At 35.6% G+C, this 21,679-nt stretch overlaps 3 protein-coding genes and 1 pseudogene across 4 annotated transcripts in view; 2 read left to right on the top strand and 2 right to left on the bottom strand.

The window, feature by feature from the left end:
* LOC125779382 (uncharacterized) overlaps window positions 1–21,679 on the top strand; it is a 554,603-nt gene that overhangs the window by 417,846 nt on the left and 115,078 nt on the right. The window lies entirely within an intron of this gene.
* LOC125779374 (putative nuclease HARBI1) lies at window positions 12,276–14,737 on the top strand (annotated as a pseudogene).
* LOC125779462 (uncharacterized) lies at window positions 14,462–16,128 on the bottom strand. Its single transcript, XM_049460824.1, has 2 exons — window positions 15,579–16,128; window positions 14,462–15,520 (listed from the first exon to the last, which is right to left on the bottom strand). The coding sequence occupies exons 1-2, from the start codon at window positions 15,717–15,719 to the stop codon at window positions 14,957–14,959; spliced, it is 705 nt and encodes a 234-aa protein (XP_049316781.1). The 5' UTR covers window positions 15,720–16,128; the 3' UTR covers window positions 14,462–14,956.
* LOC125779728 (piggyBac transposable element-derived protein 4-like) lies at window positions 15,897–21,371 on the bottom strand. The gene is made up of 2 exons (XM_049461001.1): window positions 18,415–21,371; window positions 15,897–15,913 (listed from the first exon to the last, which is right to left on the bottom strand). Exons 1-2 carry the CDS (start codon window positions 20,114–20,116, stop codon window positions 15,897–15,899), a joined length of 1,719 nt encoding a protein of 572 aa, XP_049316958.1. The 5' UTR covers window positions 20,117–21,371.

Genomic DNA, 21,679 nt, shown 5'->3' with positions numbered 1-21,679 from the left:
TACATATATATATATATTCAGTATATACTAGACTTAGTAGTTTTTGCTGTAGTCAAAATTATAGATAGATCGCTTATGACAGCTGATACATGTACAGACTTATTATCTGATCATTCTCCTGTGCTAATAAAGTTATACGAACAGCCCATGATTTTTGAGCCTAAAGCTTCTCTAACATTACATAAAACTATCTGGTTGAAGTATAAAAAATAAATCAGCAGCCACATCAATATTGATTGCAAAATAAATACAGGAAGAGACATTGATGAAATTATAAGAGAAATTAATGATGTAATAATTAATGCAGGTGTATTGGCAACACCAAAAAGAAACAATAATTCAGTTGGTTTTAAAAAGATCACCAATAATGAAATAGAGAAAGTTGTAAATGAGAAAAGGCGACCTAGACGTGAATGGCAGTTAAGTCGCTCCCCTTCAACCAGGAATAAAGGGATGTTCAACTTATTCCAGTTAAAACCTACTGAACTCGATTAGCTGTCAAAGTTCAGTAGGTTTTGACGTTTAGTAATTGTTCTCTCACTTCCAGTGAGAGAGGAGTTACATATCTCTTTATCTCTGCCTTCAACTCTGCTTCAACTAAAATTTGCTGCACGAAAGTTATAAAAAAAAGCTTAAACACGAGGAAGAACACAACACTGAAAATTATATAGATTAGAGAGCAGAGAGCGTTTTACCAAAAAAGCTCAACCACATTCTTGAGCTTCTTTAGTTTTAAATAGATTTAAGATTTGAATACTTATTGTTAGGCTTTACTAAGCAGATCCAATTCTATAATGTAAAAAGTAAGAAAGGACAAAGTTCGTGTGGAACCCAACATTTAAGGGGTTATATACTGTTAGGATTTTCAAAAAATCGATTTTTTTTTGATTTTGCGTTTTCTTAATATATACCTACCTACCTATACACACACAAAATTTCAAGTCGGTCCTACGAATAGTTTCGAAGTTATAGACATATTAGTGAAGGCGCGACTACATGAAAAGTGCTTTCAAAACTTTAAACTCGTTTTTCTCGAAACGGTGTTTTCAAAGTCGGTGAGCAAGATTTCTTAGAAACGGCTGAACCGATCGGTCTGAAATTTTTACACAAGCTTCTTAACTATATTTTTTAGTAATTAATAGAAGGATTTCCATCTCCGACGAAAATTTCTAATTTTTATAAACAATTAAAAATCCGAATTTTGGTCGAAAATCGAACCTTTTGCTTTGAGTAAACACCATTTTTTCAAATAAATTTTTTTTGCTAATTCCTTCGATCAATCACTAGATTATTTATTATATTAATGAAATTTATTTGGGTTTTGCATTTTAGATGATCCAGTCCAGAGATATCGTGCTCACCGCTAGAGACCTTTTTTTGCGAACCTCTGCAAAATTGACAATATCAACGTTCCCGATAATTATTTTTGGCAATAACAAATATGCGAATATAGTTTAAGGTTGTCATAATATACCTGCCAAGTTTCAAATCAATAAACCAAAAAATTCTTGAAAAATGCCTTTTTTCGACCTCCTAACTGTATATAACCCCTTAATACTCGTGCAACTGGCAAGAACCAAAGCCAGGGAAGTACTTTAAGGTGCAAACCGTCAGAAGATCGGAATTCAAGCAATTATATAAGTATATAGTTGAAATTCCCTAACTCGAATCGCCATAATCAACAAAAACCTTAGAGTTAGAGAAACTTCGAGTTATGGATGGAAATTTGTATGAAATTTTATAATGCCAATTCAAAAGTCGATTTGTGGAATTCAACATATGTATATACACTAGGGTGTCCGTTATTTCCCAAATTTATTTTTGAGTCTGCAGCGCCCTCTAAATTTTTAGTAAATGTCCAAAAAAAAATATGAAACCCTTATGAACTCTTAATATTGATAATAACCCGTGCCACAACGACGATTTATTTCCCATTTAAATAACATGGGGTTTTCGTACTTTTTGCAATTAGTTTTTTCTTTGCGAAACCAATTGATACATTGCTGAATTTTGTAAGAAATTGAACGTTCTACAAAAAGTTTCTCTGAAATTTTTCAAAAAAGTCACTTCCGTTAAAGTTATTCAAGGTCAAAGTTGAGTTAAAAATGAATTTATTTTTTATTTTTTAATAAAAAATTGTTTAATAAAAAATTATTATGATTTTTTTGAAAAATTTCAGAGAAACTTTCTCAACACTAGTAAGAAGTAAGCGAATTCGGATTTTGTAGCTGTAGTTGTCTAGAAGGTATGTGCATTAAGTCACTAATTTTTCAACGCAAAATAAATTACAGCTCTATATCTAATTTTAGTGTTTTATTATTAGTAGATCTTATAGGTTTTCCTTTCATGGTGTTTTGTGGGCGTGTCAGTGGTCTCAATACTCCCATCCACGAACACGCAATTTTTTTGCTAAAGAACACGTGCACCAAATTACATTAAGATATTTTAATTTTTACTCAAGTTACAGCTTACACGGACAGTCATCCGGATTTCAACTTTGCTCGATTAGTTTTAGGTGATACGTGCAACCTTTAGGTGAGCAAAACTATTATATTCTGTAACAATATGTTGCAAGAGTAGAAAAATTAACCACTGAATATACAAGCAGTGTTCCAAAGTAAACACGACTTAAAAAAAAAAAAACAGAACAAATGGTTTTTTCGGCAAAATCAATTTATTTTATTCAAAATAGTATCCTTCTGTTTCAATACAGCTTTTGCACGGTCCAAAAGCATGTCGAACGAGTGTTTTAGCTCGTTGGCCGCCAGTATGCCGGTGCAAGCCTGTTCTTTAGCAAAACAAAATGGCTTCTACTCTGCCGCTTTCATGGGCAAATGCATTTTTCCGAAAAGGAAGAAGTAGCACGGTGCCATATAAGGTGAATTCGGGAGTGGTTAATGGTTAAAATGTAGTTTTTGGTCAAATAATCGGTCACAATGATGCCCTTCGAATGTTGGATTCTGAGCAATTTTTGGTCGTCAGTCAATTTGTGCGGACAAACCGTGCACACACCTTTCGTTAGCCCATATGTTCTGTCGAAATGCGATAAATCGATGTTTTTGAGATGTTTAATGCCATTTCCATGAGTTTCACTGATGATTTCGGCTGATTTTTGATGAATTCACGCACAGTTTCGATGGAATTTGCGGTGATCACCGATTTTGATTGGCCCACATGTTGATCGTCATTTATTTCCTCACGACTACTTCGAAAACGTTGAAACCACTCGTACACTCTGTTACGGGATGGGCAATCATCGCCATAAACTTGTTTCATCAATTGAAACGTTTCGGTAAAAGTTTTACCAATTTTAAAACAAGATTTAATGTTGGCTCTTTGTTCGAAGCTCATTTTCGCAATAAACATACTGACACTTTAAACACAATAACTTTAATTTCAATCAATGAAATGTCATGAAATTTTCACAGGAAAATCGATAAAAATAGCAAATTCCACCAGCACCAGTCGGCATATAGATGGCGCCACCAGGGGGCGCTATGAACTGTCAACTATCATGAATTGAAAACACGCATATATGCCTTGAAGCTAACGCCAAAATAAAAAAAAAACTTTGACTTAACATTAGTGCACTCTTATTATACCATGAACATGGTATGTCAAGTTTGTAACACCCAAAGGAAACGTCTTATGCCCCAAAATATCGTGGATCTGTATATACGCAAACTAGTCCCTCATTTTTTCTTCTAGAAGCTACTCATTAGTCGGAATCGACGATATCGGACCACCATACAAACTAAGTGATTAGAATCAAGTGTTTGAAAACTTCTTCATTTAAGGAGATATTTTCAAGAAATTCGGTATGGGTTAGTGCCTATGATAATGATGCAATCTCCGAAATAATTGTAGAGATCGGATCCCTATAGCGTATATATGTATGTACAAATGTACATACTAGAGAACTGCAACGAGTAATAAATTTTTGTTTATATGTACTTATGTAAGTACTGATGCGTTACTTTGTCTGATTCGGTCAGTTCAGTTCATGTACACGAAGCGCACTGTTTGTCTTCAAATCAGCGATAGAGAACAACTTTAAATCACTAGCGATCAGCTTATACCTGATTTGTTTATGAACGTTCGTATCAGCAGAAAATATCCAAAGGGATGCAAACACATGCTTCAATGATTGGAATGATCGACAGCGTTCGGTTTATATATCAACCACTAAACACTGATTTGCTCAAGCACTTCTATTTACAAGTTCTTTGTGTTCTGGTGGCAAGTGAAGTGCCCAAGAAGTGTATATGTAAATGTTTGTGATGAGGTATAATTGTTTGTGATTAAAGAAAAATGGAGGAAAACAAAATGATTAGTGAAAAATTCTTTGCGGTACATATACTTTAAGTGGTCAACGGAAAGGGCGCAGTTCAGTCTGGAATATTTTGTCCAAAATTAATAATGAACTTGGCGAAGTTGCAACCGGCTTTGTTTATTGCCGCCAGTGCTCGGCTGTGTTAAGTATAAAAACAATCAGACTTCAAATTTGCATAGGCATAACTGTTGTAAGGCTACAAACAACAAATATACTTTAAAACAAATTTCTGCTGAGGACAAAAAAGAGGCAACTAAAATTTGTGTCAATTGGATTATTGAAGATTGCCGACCGTTTTCTGCTATACAAGGTACTGGCTTCATAAAAATGATAAAATTTTTTATAAAGCTCTTAGCAGTTACGGCGAAAACATTGATGGACGATCTTTTACCGGATCCTACAACGGTGTCGCGGAACGTGCAAAAGGCGGCAGAGAAAAAGAAAATAGAGATTCGAGAAGAGATTGCTGAAGCTGTGCGCAGTGGAGGAGCATCAGCCACTATTGATATGTGGATAGACAATAACGTACCGAGAAATTTTTTAGGTGTCACATTCCACTACATGATCGAGAACAAATTTAATGATATTGTTCTTGGAATGAAATCATTGGATTTCGAGAGGACAACTAGTAGCAATATTATTAAGAAGCTCCAAAGTGTATTTAAAGAATTTGGAGTAGACAACATAGACTCAATTAAATTTGTAACAGATAGGGCACTAATATTATTAAAGCATTAGAAAATAAGACAAGGCTTAATTGTAGTAGCCACTTACTATCCAATATAATGGAAAAATCTTTTTCGGCAACAATAGAGCTATCAGAGACTTTGAAAGCTTGCAAAAAAATTACAAAATATTTTAAAAAGGCAAATTTGCAACGCCTTCTTCAAACGTCCTTAAAAAATCAGTGCCCAACTCGATGGAAAATAACTGATAATGAATAGAATTTTAGAAACAAAGGACGAAAATCGACGACTTTTAAACATAAAAATTTAACTATTGTAAAATCTTTGGAAGATGTTTGCGAGAATGTTGAAGTTGTGTTTAAAAAACTTCAATTAACAAAGGTAACATCATTGTGTTATGTTATACCATCGATATTAACCCTGAAACAAAATTTAAGCCAAAATTCGTAAGATGTACTCACAATAGTTAACTTAAAACTAAACATTTTAGAATATATTTTGTACATCGGGCGAACCTTAGTATATGGCACAAAGTTGCATTTTTTTATACAATCCAGCTATTAATATGCAAGCAACTGAGTTGGATACTATAACTGAATTTTGTGTGTCACTAATTATGTATGTATATCGAACGCATTTAAAAATGAGCCTGCGTCAGCCTCAGCTCCAACTTTTAGCTCAATCTGAGATAGCATCGACTCTAATCATTTACTTCCATCTTCCAATTATGCCTTTTTCTTTTCTCAATTAATGCAAAATTCAGCAATAAGAACTGTCGAAACACCTAGTGAGGAGGTCAATAGATATTCTAGAGAACTGGTTCAAATGTATAACAGTTTTAATTTGCTTGAATGGTGGAATAACAATAAAAGAAAATATCAAAATTTATGTCAAGTTGCCATACATATACATTCAATACCAGCTAGCAGTGCTGCGGCGGAAAACGCAACAGATTTGCACCTAGCTCTGTTGACAGCTTAAATTTTTAAATTCAATTTCCAAAAATAAAAATTAGGTGTAATAGATAGATATGTATGTATGTACCTATAGATATATAGTATATGAAATACGTTTATTAGTTTTTTAATAGGAATTGATCACTTTTTCTGAATTTTTGTTTTATGTTATTAAAAACTTAAATATTATTTTTGTTATTTTTATGAAATGTGTTCATTACTTTTTAAAAATGAAATGTATTTTGAAATTTATTGTTGGTTAATAAAATACATACATATATGTACATATGTATTAGGGTGTCCGTTATTTACCAAATTGATTTTTTTTGACGAGACACCCCTTAAACTTTTAGTTTGCCATCTAAAAAAAAATATCAGACCATAAAAAGCACTTAATTTTCATAATAAACCTTGCCCCAAACACGATATATTTCCCATTGAAATTACATGGGATCTTGCCACTTTTTACAAATATTTTTTTTCTCTGGAACTTTCTCGTTTGTAGGAATAAAAAAGTCATATTCTTATACAGAATTGAATGCTCTACAAAAAACGTCGAACAAAACAATTGAATTTTACAAAAAAAAATTTCAATTTGAAGTAAAAATTCGAAAATTCCAGAAATTACCCAGAAGTTTAACCTTGAATAACTTTTAAAGGGGTGAGTATATCGAAAAATTGTCCGTACGTTTTTCAGATTCTTACTTTTCTTTCTATGATAATAGAGTATTTTTAATTATTCGATATTTTTACCAGGTATTTACATTACAACGCCGCTCTCAAATTATACAGTCGCGACACACACAAGCACTCCTTATAATTAATGTGTGTAGTATTTGTTTGTACGAGTATTCAAGTAAGTATACATAGCTTATTGTTTACATGATTAATAAGCATATGTATGTACATATGTGTATGCGACATAGTCTTAATTGAAAGTCTTCAATTGCATGGTATTACTGTTTGTACACCCCAAAACTGCTTGCCAAACAACGGAAGCTGATCGCGTGGAGCTGGTCAGGGCTTGTATGTATGTATGTGCAGTTTGTGCTGATTTTACTTACTACTGGTACTTACAGCGTTATAAGCACAACAAGGTTGCTGAGAATTTTCTCGCACACAGCGGTCGGCGGACGGTAGGCGGTCCAACAATCACCACAAAATTTAAGCGCATAATAGCGCCTGCTTGTCCACACTCGTTTGTATTGGCAATCCCATTATTTTCAATTTTGCTCAAATCTTTGCCCTGGGCTTTCCTTTTGTTTCTCTATAGTTGCTTATGATTTACATAGCATGTTGCACTGTATGACATACGATTTTCTTTCTTCTCTGTTGTTATACATCCTTTTAGTTTATTTACGCTAGCTTTGTTGCTTTCACTTTTTTGTTTGTATCGGTTTGAGGCGATCAGTCGATCATTGTAACCCGCTCTCTGTGTGCACATTTGTTGTGCCACATTCCATTTGCCATTGTAGTAGTACGTTGTGTTCTTTTGTTGTATTCCTCTAATACAAAGTAGTACTACCTTTATCTACATGTGTATGGAGAAATACTATTAACGTACAAATGTAGAACTTGTAGTATTGTTGTCCTCGAATGAAGGTTTGTACACATGTATGCGTATCGATCACTTTATCGTTTCTCGTGTGAAAACGTGCAATTATGGTTTTATTTTCACGTATTTTCAATGAAATTTTTCGCATTATTCGTCACTTTCCAATCTTGTACCATTTACATATATAGTATAAACTTACATACTATATGAACGTACATAAGTGGGTAGTTGCGCAACAATGACCTTGTCATATGTAGTACGTTTTAAGAACGGAAAGGGGACAAAAAATTATTAAAGGCCATTCCATCAATTGGCGACATGGTTTTGTACCCGTGGTTCTCCGATTTTGACCAAACTTTAGAATATCATAATATAGACCAAAATAAGAATATCTGTTAACTTTTAAGTGGTCAAAGTTGCTCCATTGTTTTTTGGCGCGCAATTCAAATTGAGATCAAACCAAAAAATGACTATTTCTTTTATTTTTTAACGACCTCAAAATTGAGTGAAAAAAAATTTAAAGTTATCCAATTTTATGCAAAAAAATCTCAGCTTTCTGAAAAAAATATTTTCAAAATCAAAAAAAATTTCAAAATCCAAAAAGTGGGAGATTTCATATCTGATGAACGACAGATAAGGGCTGGTGTACCCCAGGGCAGTGTTTTAGGCCCAACTCTATACATCATATACATACATATACAGCAGATCTTCCAACAGCTAATAATGTACTAACTTCAACTTTTGCGGACGACACAGCTATAGTGAGCCATAACAAATGCCACATTTTAGCATAACGAATATTAGCGAAGCATTTAAGTTCTGTCGAAGAGTGGCTAGCGAACTGACGTATAAATGTAAATAAACAGAAGTGTAAGCATATTACATTTTCGCTTAGACCAAAGATGTGCCCGGCAGTAAAAAAAAAAATATTTTAGTATCACAAGCGAACGAAGTAACATATCTTGGTATTCACCTAGATAGAACGCTCACGTGGAGAAAACACATCTCTAGTAAAATAACATGTATGAAGATTAGAGCTGCAAATTTGAATTGGCTTTTAAATAAAAACTCCAAACTTAGCCTAGACAACAAAGTGCTTTTATACACTGCGGTCATAAAGTCGATTTGGATGTATGGCATTCAACTGTGGGGTACGACCTGTGCAACTAATATTGATATATTACAAAGGTTCCAATCAAAAATGCTTAGAACAATCACGTGTTCAACATAATGAAAATCCATAAAGATCCCTATGGTAAAGAAAGAAGTTGAAGACAGCAGAATTAAATATATGTATATCTAAACTCCGGGACTCTGATCCGGCGCATATTTTTATAAATGAAGACACTGATTTCTTCAATAATTCTAGTCTAAGAATACAAATTACATATTTACCTCCTTCACACAACCTTCTAAGCGAACAGACTGCATATGTGTGAACAATGGGGGATGTCCCAATGGGGTTTTATTAAAAAAAAAAGGTTAAAATGTATATCTCAGGTCGAACGTGGAGTGAAGAATTTGCAAAAGTGCGCACCGGTCGATAAAGAGGCCGAAAAAACGATATTACCGCACAGGTCTACAAGTCGCTGCTGAGGTCGAAAGCGATGTGGAGTGTGATCTCCTTGTTGGTTCCTTTTTTCCCTTAGGTGTGTGGCATTAGATGGTGTGATGTGGTTGGTTAGTGTACGTATATGTGGGTGTCGATGAGTAGTGGGGTATGTGGGTTGTAAGCGCTGATGGTGAGTATGGTAAAAGGTGAGTGTCACTGTTGTGAGGTTGAGTTGATGTGGTGTGATTTTTTTTTTTTTGTAGTAGGGGGAAGTATCGAAAGCCGGAGTGCGGAACTTAAATCCGCTAAATCCAACCTACTCTCAACTCAAGACTCTCCCACGGAAACACCGGCTAAGTATTACTTCGTGCGAGGGACAAAACTTTTAAGTCTCCTCTATTGCGCGGACTGACGGACGCCTAGTCTGTTGAAAAGTTTAGTCATTATGAACGCTGACGCTTCGCTGACAGCTTTTAATTTATCAGTCTACTGACACATGAGTCTCGTTAAATTATCGACAGTAAAACTACCACCGAGTGTGGTTTTTAGCTTTTCCCTTGTGTTCGAAAATCGAGGGCAATGAAATAATACATGTTCAGAGTCTTCTATATACTCTGTACACGTCGAGCAGTTCGGACTAATGTCATTGTGGAATCTGAAAATGTGGCTTCTAAAGCCATCCATGTCGTCTGCCTATCCACGAATGGACGTCCGGTAAAAGTCGATGGGTTCAGCGCCCTGTGAATGAAGAAATCCAGCGCTTTTGCCACATTTTGCCCTTGTTTCTCTCCTTGCCGATACTGTTTTAGGCATTGATAATTGATATAAACGCTCGAGTTCATCTCCCTGGATGTCAATGGGCGGCATGCTGGCTAATATTTCAGCAGCGTCGGTTGATATAGTCCGGAAAGCATTTATTACCCGAATTGCAGAAAGTCTATGCACTGCAATTATTTGCTTAGCATAACCTTTTAACTATATTCATTGCCTCTATCTATACTGGTGCCGCATACAGTATTACGAAACTCATTGCTTTCGCTATTAAGAATCGCCGGCTGGCATTATAAATTTGGTTTTTCCTTCGCGGTGGAATACTTCAAGTGTTCATTAAATTTTAATTTGGATTGCACTCCCCTATGGTGAGCTCTATTCGTTCTTCTATCTTCCTTGTGCTTATGAGTAAAACTTCTGTTTTTTCCTCCGCCAGTTTCAGGCTCACAAAAGAGAACCATTGGCGTAGACTATTTAAGCACTCATTACGAGTACATTTATTTCTCAGGTCGGCTAATTGTTTGGCGACTGCTACCATCACGAGAGCATCCGCATAAGCTACTTGTTTCACGTCTGTTGGTTACTGTCTTTTTAGCATCCCGTCGTACATAAGGTTCCATAATAGTGGGCCTAACACTGAGCCTTGGGGTACACCACACGCGCAGTACTTTTTTGTACCACCTTTCCATCTTTTGCCACTTACTGCACATTTTGCACTATTGATTACTTCTCGTAGTGCGTCAATAGTGGATCTCCTTTTTATAAAGCCGTGTTGTTTCTCGGATAATCCGCCGGCTTTTTGGATTGCTCGTTTCAAACTGTTGCTTATGATGGAGGTTCTTCTGGTGGCATTTTTGGCTTTGGGAGGAAAGCCAGACGCTGTATCTTCCACGGATCGGTGAACACCTCTTCTAATATACAAATACAAATAGACATACAAATTTTGTATGCCGTTGTCCAGGGGTCTATGTTCGCTTCTTCACATAGCTTTTTGAAACAAAATCTTTTAGAATCGTGAGGTTTGTTTGACTCAAAAATTCTAGAGTGAGGCGACTACAGTGATTTGTAATTCTGATACCCCAAACAGTAGACCATGCATTAAAATCTTCCACTATTGGTGATTTGTTTCTGGTCTCTAGAGACAGCTCCAGAAGAAGATCTTCAAATTCGCTAATGGTTGCGCTAGAACGAGCATAGCAGCTTACAAAATACTACATATATACCTTGTATCTTCGCCCATGTAAAACCGTTATGGACTTCTTTGGAGCGGGATGAGAAAGCTTGTCCTTTGCAGCCCCATATTGCTGCTTTGCCACTTCTATCTTTACTCCAAGTGCTTTCCGAACGCTGTCTATATGGCTCGCGTAGTAAGGCGACATCTTTGTTCTCTTCTTGAACCGTTTGTTTTAGCAGATCTTGTGCTGCAGCGCAGTGATTAAGGTTTAGCTGTAATAACCTCATTTTTTTGTCGCTTTCATCACTTGTACGTGCTTTGGACAGGTCATACTTAAGACTGAGTGGCCTCCTTTGCAAAGCATACAGCTCCGGGCATTTTTGCACACCTTTTCTACGTGCCCTGCAGCTCCGCAGCGTGTACAGAGGGCAGACAGGTCAGTCTGACTAACACATTTGGGTGCCATGTGACCCAGTTGGAAACACTTAAAACATCGGGTAATGGAGATCGGAGACGACAAATTGACTCTCCTGGAATTTCAATTATATATATCAAACATTGACCGATATTTTCGAACAAAAGTCAACTATAGGTACTATGGTGCAAATATTCGGTACCAAGGGGCTTGAACAGATTTTATTGGATTCAAACAATTTTTGGTCGTAAGGTGGCATATAATAAAGAAACTATTCACGCAAAGTTGTACCCCGTTATATTAATTGCTCCATGCTTTGTGCACTGGAAACTGAACGAATCAAGTGCAATTTAAAATTTTGGAAAGTAAGCGTGGTTGTTGTCCGATTTCGTCCATTTTCACGATGTAACATGAGAATTTAAGAAGAATGTCACATACTAAATTTTGTTGCATATTTATGGCACTTTAAATGTTTTCGGTTAATGGCGATTCGTGGGCGTGGCAGTAGTTCGATTACATCCATCTATAAACTCGAACTTTTTTTGTATTAAAGAACCCGTGTACCAAGTTTCTTCAAGATATCTTAAGTTTAACTCAAGCTTGCACGAACGGACGGAAAGACACACAGTCACCCTGATTTCAACTCGTCTCGTCATCCTAATCATCCTATAACTATATCGATTAGTGTTAGATGATACATACAACCGTGAGGTGAACAAAACTATGTATTATACTATACATGTATACCAACATGTTGCAAAAGCATAAAAAAGTTAAAGAACCAATAAACTCTTACAAAAATCAACTAACTTTTGTACAAGATAATGAAGAAAACGAAAATCTTAATCAAACAACTTTTCCCGGTTAATTTGTTTTGCTCTCCAAATTAGAAACTGTAATGAAACCAAAACTTCCTAAACAATAAGAATAGGCGAAATAGCTCCGAGAAATACTATTTCACCTAAAAAGTAAATAATTTCCAAATTGCACTCTACAAAAAGGCCTAACTATAATATGCATATACTGGTATGTTACTGTCAAAAAATTAACTAAAAGCCTGTCAAATGCATAACGAACGGAGAGTAGACTTTTGAATGACTATAATGTACTTACATGCAGAAGAAAAAAGTGTCAATAAGCAATTTTTGTTTTGGTTTGATATTTCGTTTGAGTTTTGCAATACAGAAATGAATAGAAAATTAAAATATTTAAAAACAATTAAAATGCTTACTTCTGTTTTAGGTGGAATACGCATATTAATAGAAATTAGTGAAATTACAAATAAAAGAAAGCGGTCATGTTCAGTGAGGGAAATAAACAGAAAGAGGAAGAAGGATGTTTCTTTGTACGATTCCTGGAAATGAAGATGATTGACCACACTGATTTTTTTTATATACACCTGAACGACGCCACAAGTATATGGACTTTTGCCTACTCTTTAAACAAGAATTCGTTGAAGGAGCCTGTGCATCCGGAATGTCGATTAGATTTGGCATTGCAGTAAGTTGGTTCATTCTAATACATTTTTATTATGTATTATTCTTTTTTTTTTTTCTTAAAGATATTTATCACAAGGAACTTCGTTTCAATTGTTGGCATGGTCATTTCAACTGGGGAAGAAAACGGTTAGGCGCATTATTCTGGAGACAGCTGGGGGGTTACTCTCTAAGGCGTTACGAATAGCAATGCGTTGCGAAAGTGAATTGCGTTGCGAAGGGCAATCGGTACTCTGTAACACTTTCGCATTGTAAACAGTGTTGCACTGTTTTCCCGTTGAGAAATCTTCAGTATAGTTGACATTACTGACCGAAACGAAGGAGAATGAAAACAAAACCAATAACAGAGAAGTGAAGAAGTGTAAAAAATTGACAGACAAACATAATTAAATTTGAAGAGTTTTATGCATACTTATATAAAAGTAATTTTAAATAAATAAAAAAAGGTGTGAATATGGATTGCGTTTTGTTATGGGAGGAAACCGAAAAAAATGAACGAATGGAGCGGAAAATGATTAGGGACAAGTCCAATGTGATGAGTCTTAGTGAAAAAAGGTAAGTTTGAATGATAAAGTGTAATGCAATTCTTTAAACTTGTTTGTGCTTCTACTCCCAAATAGTTTCGTGCAAAACTTTCGCCTAAGCAAGGAATCGTTCAAATATGTGTTGGATAGCATAAGTGGTGAGCTAAAAACTCCACGCAGGTCCACAGGAATACCCGAAATTGTGAAATTAGCGGCAACTTTAAAATTTTTGGCGCAGGGAGGGTATCAACAGCAAATTGGACAAGATCATCATACAGGACTAGCTCAACAAACTGTTTCGCGTTGTATGTTTGAAGTTTGCAAAGCGATTGAAAAAGTGCTGTGTCCAAAACATATAACTTTTGGAATGACATCAGAGGAGAAAAATGAAGCGAAACGAGCTTTTTACTCAGTGTCAGGAATTCCAGGAGTAATTGGAGTGGTGGATGGTACTCACATCCAAATGATACGACCGGCCGTAAATGAACATTTATATTTCAATAGGAAATTAAAACATAGTATAAACGCTATGGTGGTAAGGCAATTGTTTTTTAATTTATCTTGGTTTTTTATAAATAAACCAAAACCTAGATATGTGATCATAAGATGATGATCAAAGCCGTTAACGGTCGGTTTGCTGGGGCGTGTCATGATTCACATGTGTGGAATTTATCAAGCGAACGCCAATATTTACAAACCAACTATATGAATGGAGAAAGAGGAATTCGCATTCTTGGTGAGCATATACACATTCGTTAATTTTACTCGTTAGCTGTTATATGCATCAATTATTTTGCTAACTTAATTTTTTTCTCATAGGCGACTCTGGATATCCGCTTGAGCTTTTAACTCCATATAGAAATGCTCCTGAAAACTCTGCTGAGTTGTAGTTGTACAAGTTTTCAAAAGCCAGATCCTTTATAGAACAAGTATTTGGAGTGTTAAAAGCGCGGTTCCGATGCTTTTTAGCTGCTAGAGAACTACATTATGCCCCAGAAAAAGTGGTGCAAATTTTGAACGTATGTTGTGCTCTTCATAATATTTGCACTCTTTTTAATGTGGAATCACCTGCCAATATAGCAATAGAAGTTGAAGAAGTCGATGCTAGTTATACTGAAACCATAGGAAATGCGAATGAAACCAATATTGCTAAACGTTTAAGGGATCAAATAAAAAACAGTATGACTACTTAATAACCATATAACACTATTTAGTTAAGTAAACATTTTAATTTTTCACATTTTCACATTTATTTGATTAAAATTCACATTAATGATATAAAGCTTTAGTCTCTTGCACATGTGTATACATATCTATATATGTAAGTATTACATACTTGTATGTAATAAAAAGTAAAAACTATCACATCAACACAAAATACGTTTTTAAATCAAAACAATTCATTTAAACTATTAATATAATAAATAAGTAATTATCAGTAAGTATTACAAAAAAGTAACAGACTTCAATATCAATAACTAAAATACAATATTTTTATTGGCCGCACCGTTCAATTTCAAGCATTTGCTTTTTTAGTTCTAGTGTTGCATATTTTAGTTTTGTTTTGTCCAAATCAATCCTTTTTTTGTGTTCGAATTTTTCAACAGCCAATTTATATTTTCTTTTAGCCATTTTATGTTTTTTTTTCATACATTTTGAAATTATCTTCAGATTTTCATTAATTTCAGATAACACTTTTAATGAGCCTTTGTGATAAGCGATTTGGTTATCCACCTGCTTATTTAAAAGGCTATCTTTCTTTTGCGGAGCGACTCTTTGTCGTGAACAATGTGGCATTTCATCCACTGGCGTTGGTTCATTCTGTCGGAATTCGTCGGTTGTGATGTCTGACCCACTTGGTTGTGTTAATTGTGCTGCACCAAATTCTGAGGTGCCGCTTATTCCACTGACGGATATTTCCATTGCCAGAAGTTCACTAACCTGCTCCTCCAACGGTGTTAAGGAGCAATGACTTGGAGGACCACCACCAGTTCCAGAAATACTTACTTTGTTCCGCCGCATTTTTGCTTTTAAATGGGTTTTATAATCCGACCAAACCTTTAAATAATTAAGTAATATGTGCTTTAAAAAATCATTTATATTTAATCTTTTTTACCTTTTTCCATTTTAAAACATCGCGCGATGGTGGCCCCGCAGCATTAAGGTCACATACCAACTCTTTCCACAAATTATTTGCTGCATTTTTCGCGTCCACAGTTTTAAGTTGTCCTTTGGAAAGTTCCGAATGTGTATTCATAAAATTGATTAAAATTTCGAACTGTGTTGGGTTTGTCTGTTTATTTTTCCCTGTTAAATAATTTATTTTTTAATTAAAACTACAAATATGCCTTATAAACTTACATTTTTTGTCCGTTGCGTTTGCCAGTTTGATATCGAATCAAAAATACGTTAAACGCACAGATTTGACAGTCGTTTACGCAATACAGAGTGCTGCCATTGCGAAGGGGTAAAAATAAGTGCGCAAAACGAAATTTCCAATGCGCTTGTCGCCTTACAGAGTTGCTTTTTTTCATTTACGAGCTTTTTCACTTGCGAAACGCCTTACAGAGTAACCCCCCTGATGTCCTTTGGGCGAAGTTAGGCGCTGTTTATGTACCTGAGCCTAATAAGAAGACTTCAAGCAAATTGTTAAAGATTTCTGGTAGCTGTAGAATATGCCCAACTGTGTTGTATCTATTGATGGGAGGCATATCTCTATTCGATGCCCACCTAAAAGCGGTAGTCAAATTTTCTGCTACAAAATTTTTTTTCTATTGTGTGTCGTGAGTCGATTGGGAAAGAGGTTGCTAAATCACAAACTTTCCATCCCTCCACCGAAAAACTTACCAAATACGCAACTGAAAACTCCACACTTCTTCGTTGGTGATGCTGACTTTTCCTTTTGGGATAAATTTAATGCGTTCATACCCCGGGGGAATGCTATCAAATAAAAAGAGGTTTTTAATAAAAGGTTATCAAGAGCTCGTCGCACAATTGAAAACTCTTTTGGAATACTAGTAGCGCGTTGGCGAGTTTTACCAACAACATTACATTTATTTCCGGAAAATGTAGAAAAAATCGTTTTGGCGTGCATTGCCTTACATAATTTTATAATCTTCGTATATTACAGGCAAGTGTTCTGAATGGGAGGACTCTAATGGGACTTTCCTGACGGTTTATGGCGTAGAGAAGTTAAAAGTAATATTCCATCGATTATGCAATCTTCCAATTTGCAGCATTACGGTGGAAGAAGTTCTTTGGAAATTGGAAATAACTTATGCAGTTGTTTTAACACTTTTTAAAACATAGTCTATATTCACATATCTAACATCATTTCGAACTTGTTTATTTATTTTTTAATAAAACTAAATGAAGTTTAATTAATGAAAAATTAAAAGTAAAATAATTCATGTATAATTACTTAAAAAAGTTCAGGTACAGTAATTTTATGCATTTTATGCATCTTTGTTAAACCATAAACTTTACTTCAGTTTTATGGAAATATAAAGTATACTAAAACTACAACTAAAAAAATCAATGCTCCAAGCATTTTTAAAAATAAAGAAATAAAATAAGGAAATTAGGTTGCATTCTTGTCGTTTTCAATTTCGTAACTTCCTATTTTCTCAACGTAAGCGATATAACTCCAATCTCATTTTCTCTTGAAAATCGTCTTTAACCGACACTGGCATATCTTTTATCAGACACAAAACCGTCGTCATAAAGGCCTCTTCAGTTTTGCATCTTTTAGCCGACGCCGCCATCTGCTTTTCTAAATTCTTCATGGTTGCGCCAAAATTTTGGTAGAGACTTTTATTTTTCTTTGGAGGTGGCTATGAAATTTCATTAAAATTATCTCCACTCGTTGATGACTCCTAGACTGAGTCTGTATTTGCTTCTGGATTATCACGAGTGGTGCATAATGAAAAAATTATATTTAAAAACATTAAAATTTATACAAAGTACCCACCGACGCGGTGTGACGGAGTCTTTCAAAAACATCATAGGTTTTAAAAAACGCTATTCATCCAAACAGCTCATTCCGTTATCTGTTGGAGCTTCTAACCCTTTTTTCTCCTAGCAGAAGCGCTCCCGGAGTAGTTTCCATCTGTGTTGGCATTCTTGATCTTTTAATTGAAGCAAACACAAAAAAAAGGATACAAGAATATATATTTCTATAACAGTGTTAAAATGTACATACCACTTTTACCGCATATTTCTGCGATTGCTTTCCATGCCTTTTCTTAGTTTGTGTGATTGAAATACATAAAAGGCATCTCGTTTGTCGTGCAAACATTTCTTTTTTTCAATATTTTCTATTAAATTCTGGATAAAACATTCTTCGTTCTCCACCTTCAAATTTAAAACGATTTCATCTGTTGACGAAACATTCTTCACCCCTAATTTTCAAATTTCATTCGATGTATCAGTTGACAAAAGCAAAAACAGCTGATTTCGTACGGAAAATGCGACCAGTTTCGCATTTTCCTTAACCGTCCTCGGTTCCTCAAATACTATGCAAACTTAAGGTCTTCGGGTCATATTAACCCGATTTAAAAAAAACTCAGTGTTATTTTTATAAATTAAATACAGATCGAATTATTTATGTTATATGGGTTGTCAAAAAAGTCTTGCGGTATTTTTATTGAATCAATTCGTGTGGCACCCATACATCGAGCTTCTTAGTGACTCCAAGCTTCTTCAAATTTTTTATAACGGTTTGATGACTACTATGCCGGTCTCTTTCGACCAATTCAGCGATTTTATCGCAATTTTCGACGACAGGCCTCCCGGAGCGTGGCGCACTTCGACCACCTCTACACCAGAACGAAAACGTTGAAACCATCGTTGTGCGGTGGAAATGGAAACTGTATCGGGTCCATAAATTGTACAAATTTTATTGGCGGCTTTTTATTTTGCTCCATGTCTGCGACGCCTTTTTCTTTTATTACAATTCTGTGCACTGGAAGTAGCTGTTGTCTCAGTAACACCTGTCTTCATTCGTTGTACTAATTCCAGCGATGCATTTGTCCGAGGAAACGTTTTCCTACGATCAATGTGATCATTGACCAATTCCATGCCCAGTTTTTCTAAAAACAGACGTCTTTGTATTTTACTCTTTTGTTTCCAATCAGGATTGGTATCACAATATAATACGTAAGCATTGAAACATGAGATATCAATCATATTATGAAATATGGCTACAGGCCACCTTCTTGTCATACGTTTGCAACTATAGGCCGAAACCATTTTGTCTAGAAAATCAACAGCTCCCTTAGTTGCGTTATAGTCCATGATCGTTTTAGGTTTTTTCTGCTCTGAATCATGTATTTCAATCTTATTGTGGTTTGTACTGAGTAAAATTACGTTTTTGTTCTTTTTCGGAATATATGAGACAAGAACCATTTTTGAATTGAATGCAAATGTGGATGAAAACACTGGTTTCTTCGTATCCAAAAGATTCAATGGTATCTGTGGTTTATTTTTCCGTAAAGTTCCAAGAACGGTAAGCTTACGGTCTAAAAGTGTTTCGGCTAATTCATATGATGTAAAAAAATTATCACATGTCAGATTGTAGGCTTGTAAGCCCTCTGTCAGATCTAAAACAGCACACATTCCTTGATTTTTTTCCGGAGCATTTCCTTGAAGTTTTCCGGTACAGCATTGAATTGAACGAACATATCCTGTTTCACTGTCACACAAAATCCAAAATTTTATGCCGTATTTATTCGGTTTACTTGGCATATGTTGACGAAAAGGACACCGACCTCTGAATGAAAGTAACTGTTCATCAATTGTGATATTTGTATTCGGATTATAGTACATAGGCAATAGTGTCGCCCATTCATCCCATACATCTCTTATATCTGGTAATTTATCACTCTGCCTCCTTGCTTCTCGATCCGAACGTTTATCAAAACGCAAAATGGCGGTAATTTTTTTGAACCGTTTTAGGGACATTGTTGCTCGAAATATAGGTCGTCCATAAACTTCAGACCACAAGCTGTCGAGGCTTTCATAGTTAGACTTGAAAACGCCAGCAAATATAGGAAGACCTAGATATGCATCTAACTCTATTTCATCCATCGAATCCCATTCATTTCCAAACCGTGAAGATTCTTCCATGTTTGTTTGTTTCAAAACTATAGATTTTATGCGTTTGTTTATAAATAAATCAAAAGCGCTTCTAAATGTATTGATGCGATTAGAAGCATATCTGGTAATTCCTGGTGTAAGTTTTATTAGGTTTGCGCTGCCCAAACGACCTCTTCCTTCTAATGAGATTTTCGACCACACAAATTCACCATTTTTTGATCGGATTTCATTTTCACTAACACTATTATTGGTCATATATCTTGAAAGAGGTACTTCATTGCTACTAGATTCGTCACTACTACTTCCAATGTTCCAATTAGGGTGAATATTGTCCGTAGGATTTCCACCGGAATTATTCTCTGTTTCACTTATTATTTCATCTTCAGAACTTATATCGTAGTTTATAAATTGAGAAATCATGGAATCACTCAATTTGTGAGCCACTGAAAAAAAAAACCGAACGCGACGAGTACAAATACTAATGAAACAAAAAACTGTCAACGCTTGTTGCGACGAAAGCAATACGAGGCCTGTCCGATAAATAACCGACCTAACCATGATGCACGCGACTTTTTCAAATTTTTTTTTTTTCTACATAGTCTCCTTGTAACTCCACACACTTCTCCCAGCGATGCTCCCATCTCTGCAACCCTTCCAAATAGTACTTGGCGTCTTTGTCTGCAAAATACGAGTTCACGAAAGAGATTGCCTCCTCATTTGACGAAAATCTCTGGCCGCCGAGCGCAGTTTTAAGTTGAGGAAACTAAAAAAAGTCGCTTGGTGCTAGATCCGGTGAATAAGGTGGATGGTCAAGCAGTTCGAACCGCAATTCGTGGATTTTCACCATGGCGACTGTTGAGGTGTGAGATGGTGCGTTGTCTTGGTGGAATAAGACTTTCTTTTTTTGCAAATGTAGCCGATTTTTCGAAATTTCTTCCTTTAGCTTGTCCAATAATGATGCGTAGTATGCTCCTGTTATAGTTTTTCCTTTTTCAAGATAGTCGATAAAAATAATTCCATGGCTGTCCCAAAAAACACTCGCCATCACTTTCCCAGCCGAATACACAGCTTTAGGTTTTTTGGGGCTGGTTCCCGTTTTTCAATCCACTGTTTAGATTGGTTTTTTGTTTCGGGCGTATAATGATGAATCCAAGTTTCGTCTACAGTTATCAATCGGCGCCAAAACTCGGTCTTATTGCCTCTAAACTGAGCCAAACAGAGCGCTGGAAATATTCATGCGCGCACGTTTGTGGTCTAGCGTAAGCAAACGCGGCACCCAACGCGCGGACAGCTTTCTCATGCCCAAATCTTGGTTTAATATGTGACAAACAGTTTCTTTTGACATCTTCATAATCTCAGCTATTTCCCTATCTTTAATCCGGCGGTCGTCTAGTACCAATTGATGAACTTTAGCGATGTTATCGTTAGTGGTTACAGTTTTTGGATGCCCAGGACGTTCATCATCTTCCAAGCTCCTGCGACCACGTTTAAATTCAGCTGCCCAAAATTTTACGGTGGTATACGATGGTGCAGAGTCACCATACACAGAGTCCAACTCATCTTTGATTTGTGAAGGCGTATTACCTTTCAAAAATAAAAATTTAATTACAGCTGGATATTCAATTTTTTCCATTTTGGGGAAATCAACGAAATAGACTCACAAAAACGACTGTCAACAGATAATTGCGCAAGATAAATTTCTGAAATTTTGGCGAGTAGCTATTATATATAATATGCACAATTTGAAGTAGAAACTTTTTTTCCAGATGTGGCGCTAGCTTCACGTTGAGGTCGGTTATTTATCGGACAGCCCTCGTATGATTCTATCCACTTAGAAACAATATTTCTAAGATTACCATCAACAATGAATCGCTTAGTGACTTGGGTATAATTGATATTCAACAATAATAAATATGTTCTTAGAAGCTGTATGTTTGAATCAAAGCATTATACTTCACCAAAGACGGGTATTTCTGACCCGAGGATTTTTTCATACTCGAGTCAAAATGACCCGAGGATCCTAAGAGCAAAAAATGTGTATTTCCTTAATTTAGCAGACATCACCATAAATTCACAATACTAATTTACAATAAATGCATAATTAAAAATTGTCACGAAGAA

Source organism: Bactrocera dorsalis, chromosome 6 (genome assembly GCF_023373825.1).
Source record: "Bactrocera dorsalis isolate Fly_Bdor chromosome 6, ASM2337382v1, whole genome shotgun sequence".
NCBI lineage: Eukaryota > Metazoa > Arthropoda > Insecta > Diptera > Tephritidae > Bactrocera > Bactrocera dorsalis.
This window is presented reverse-complemented; position numbering and strand designations above follow the sequence as displayed.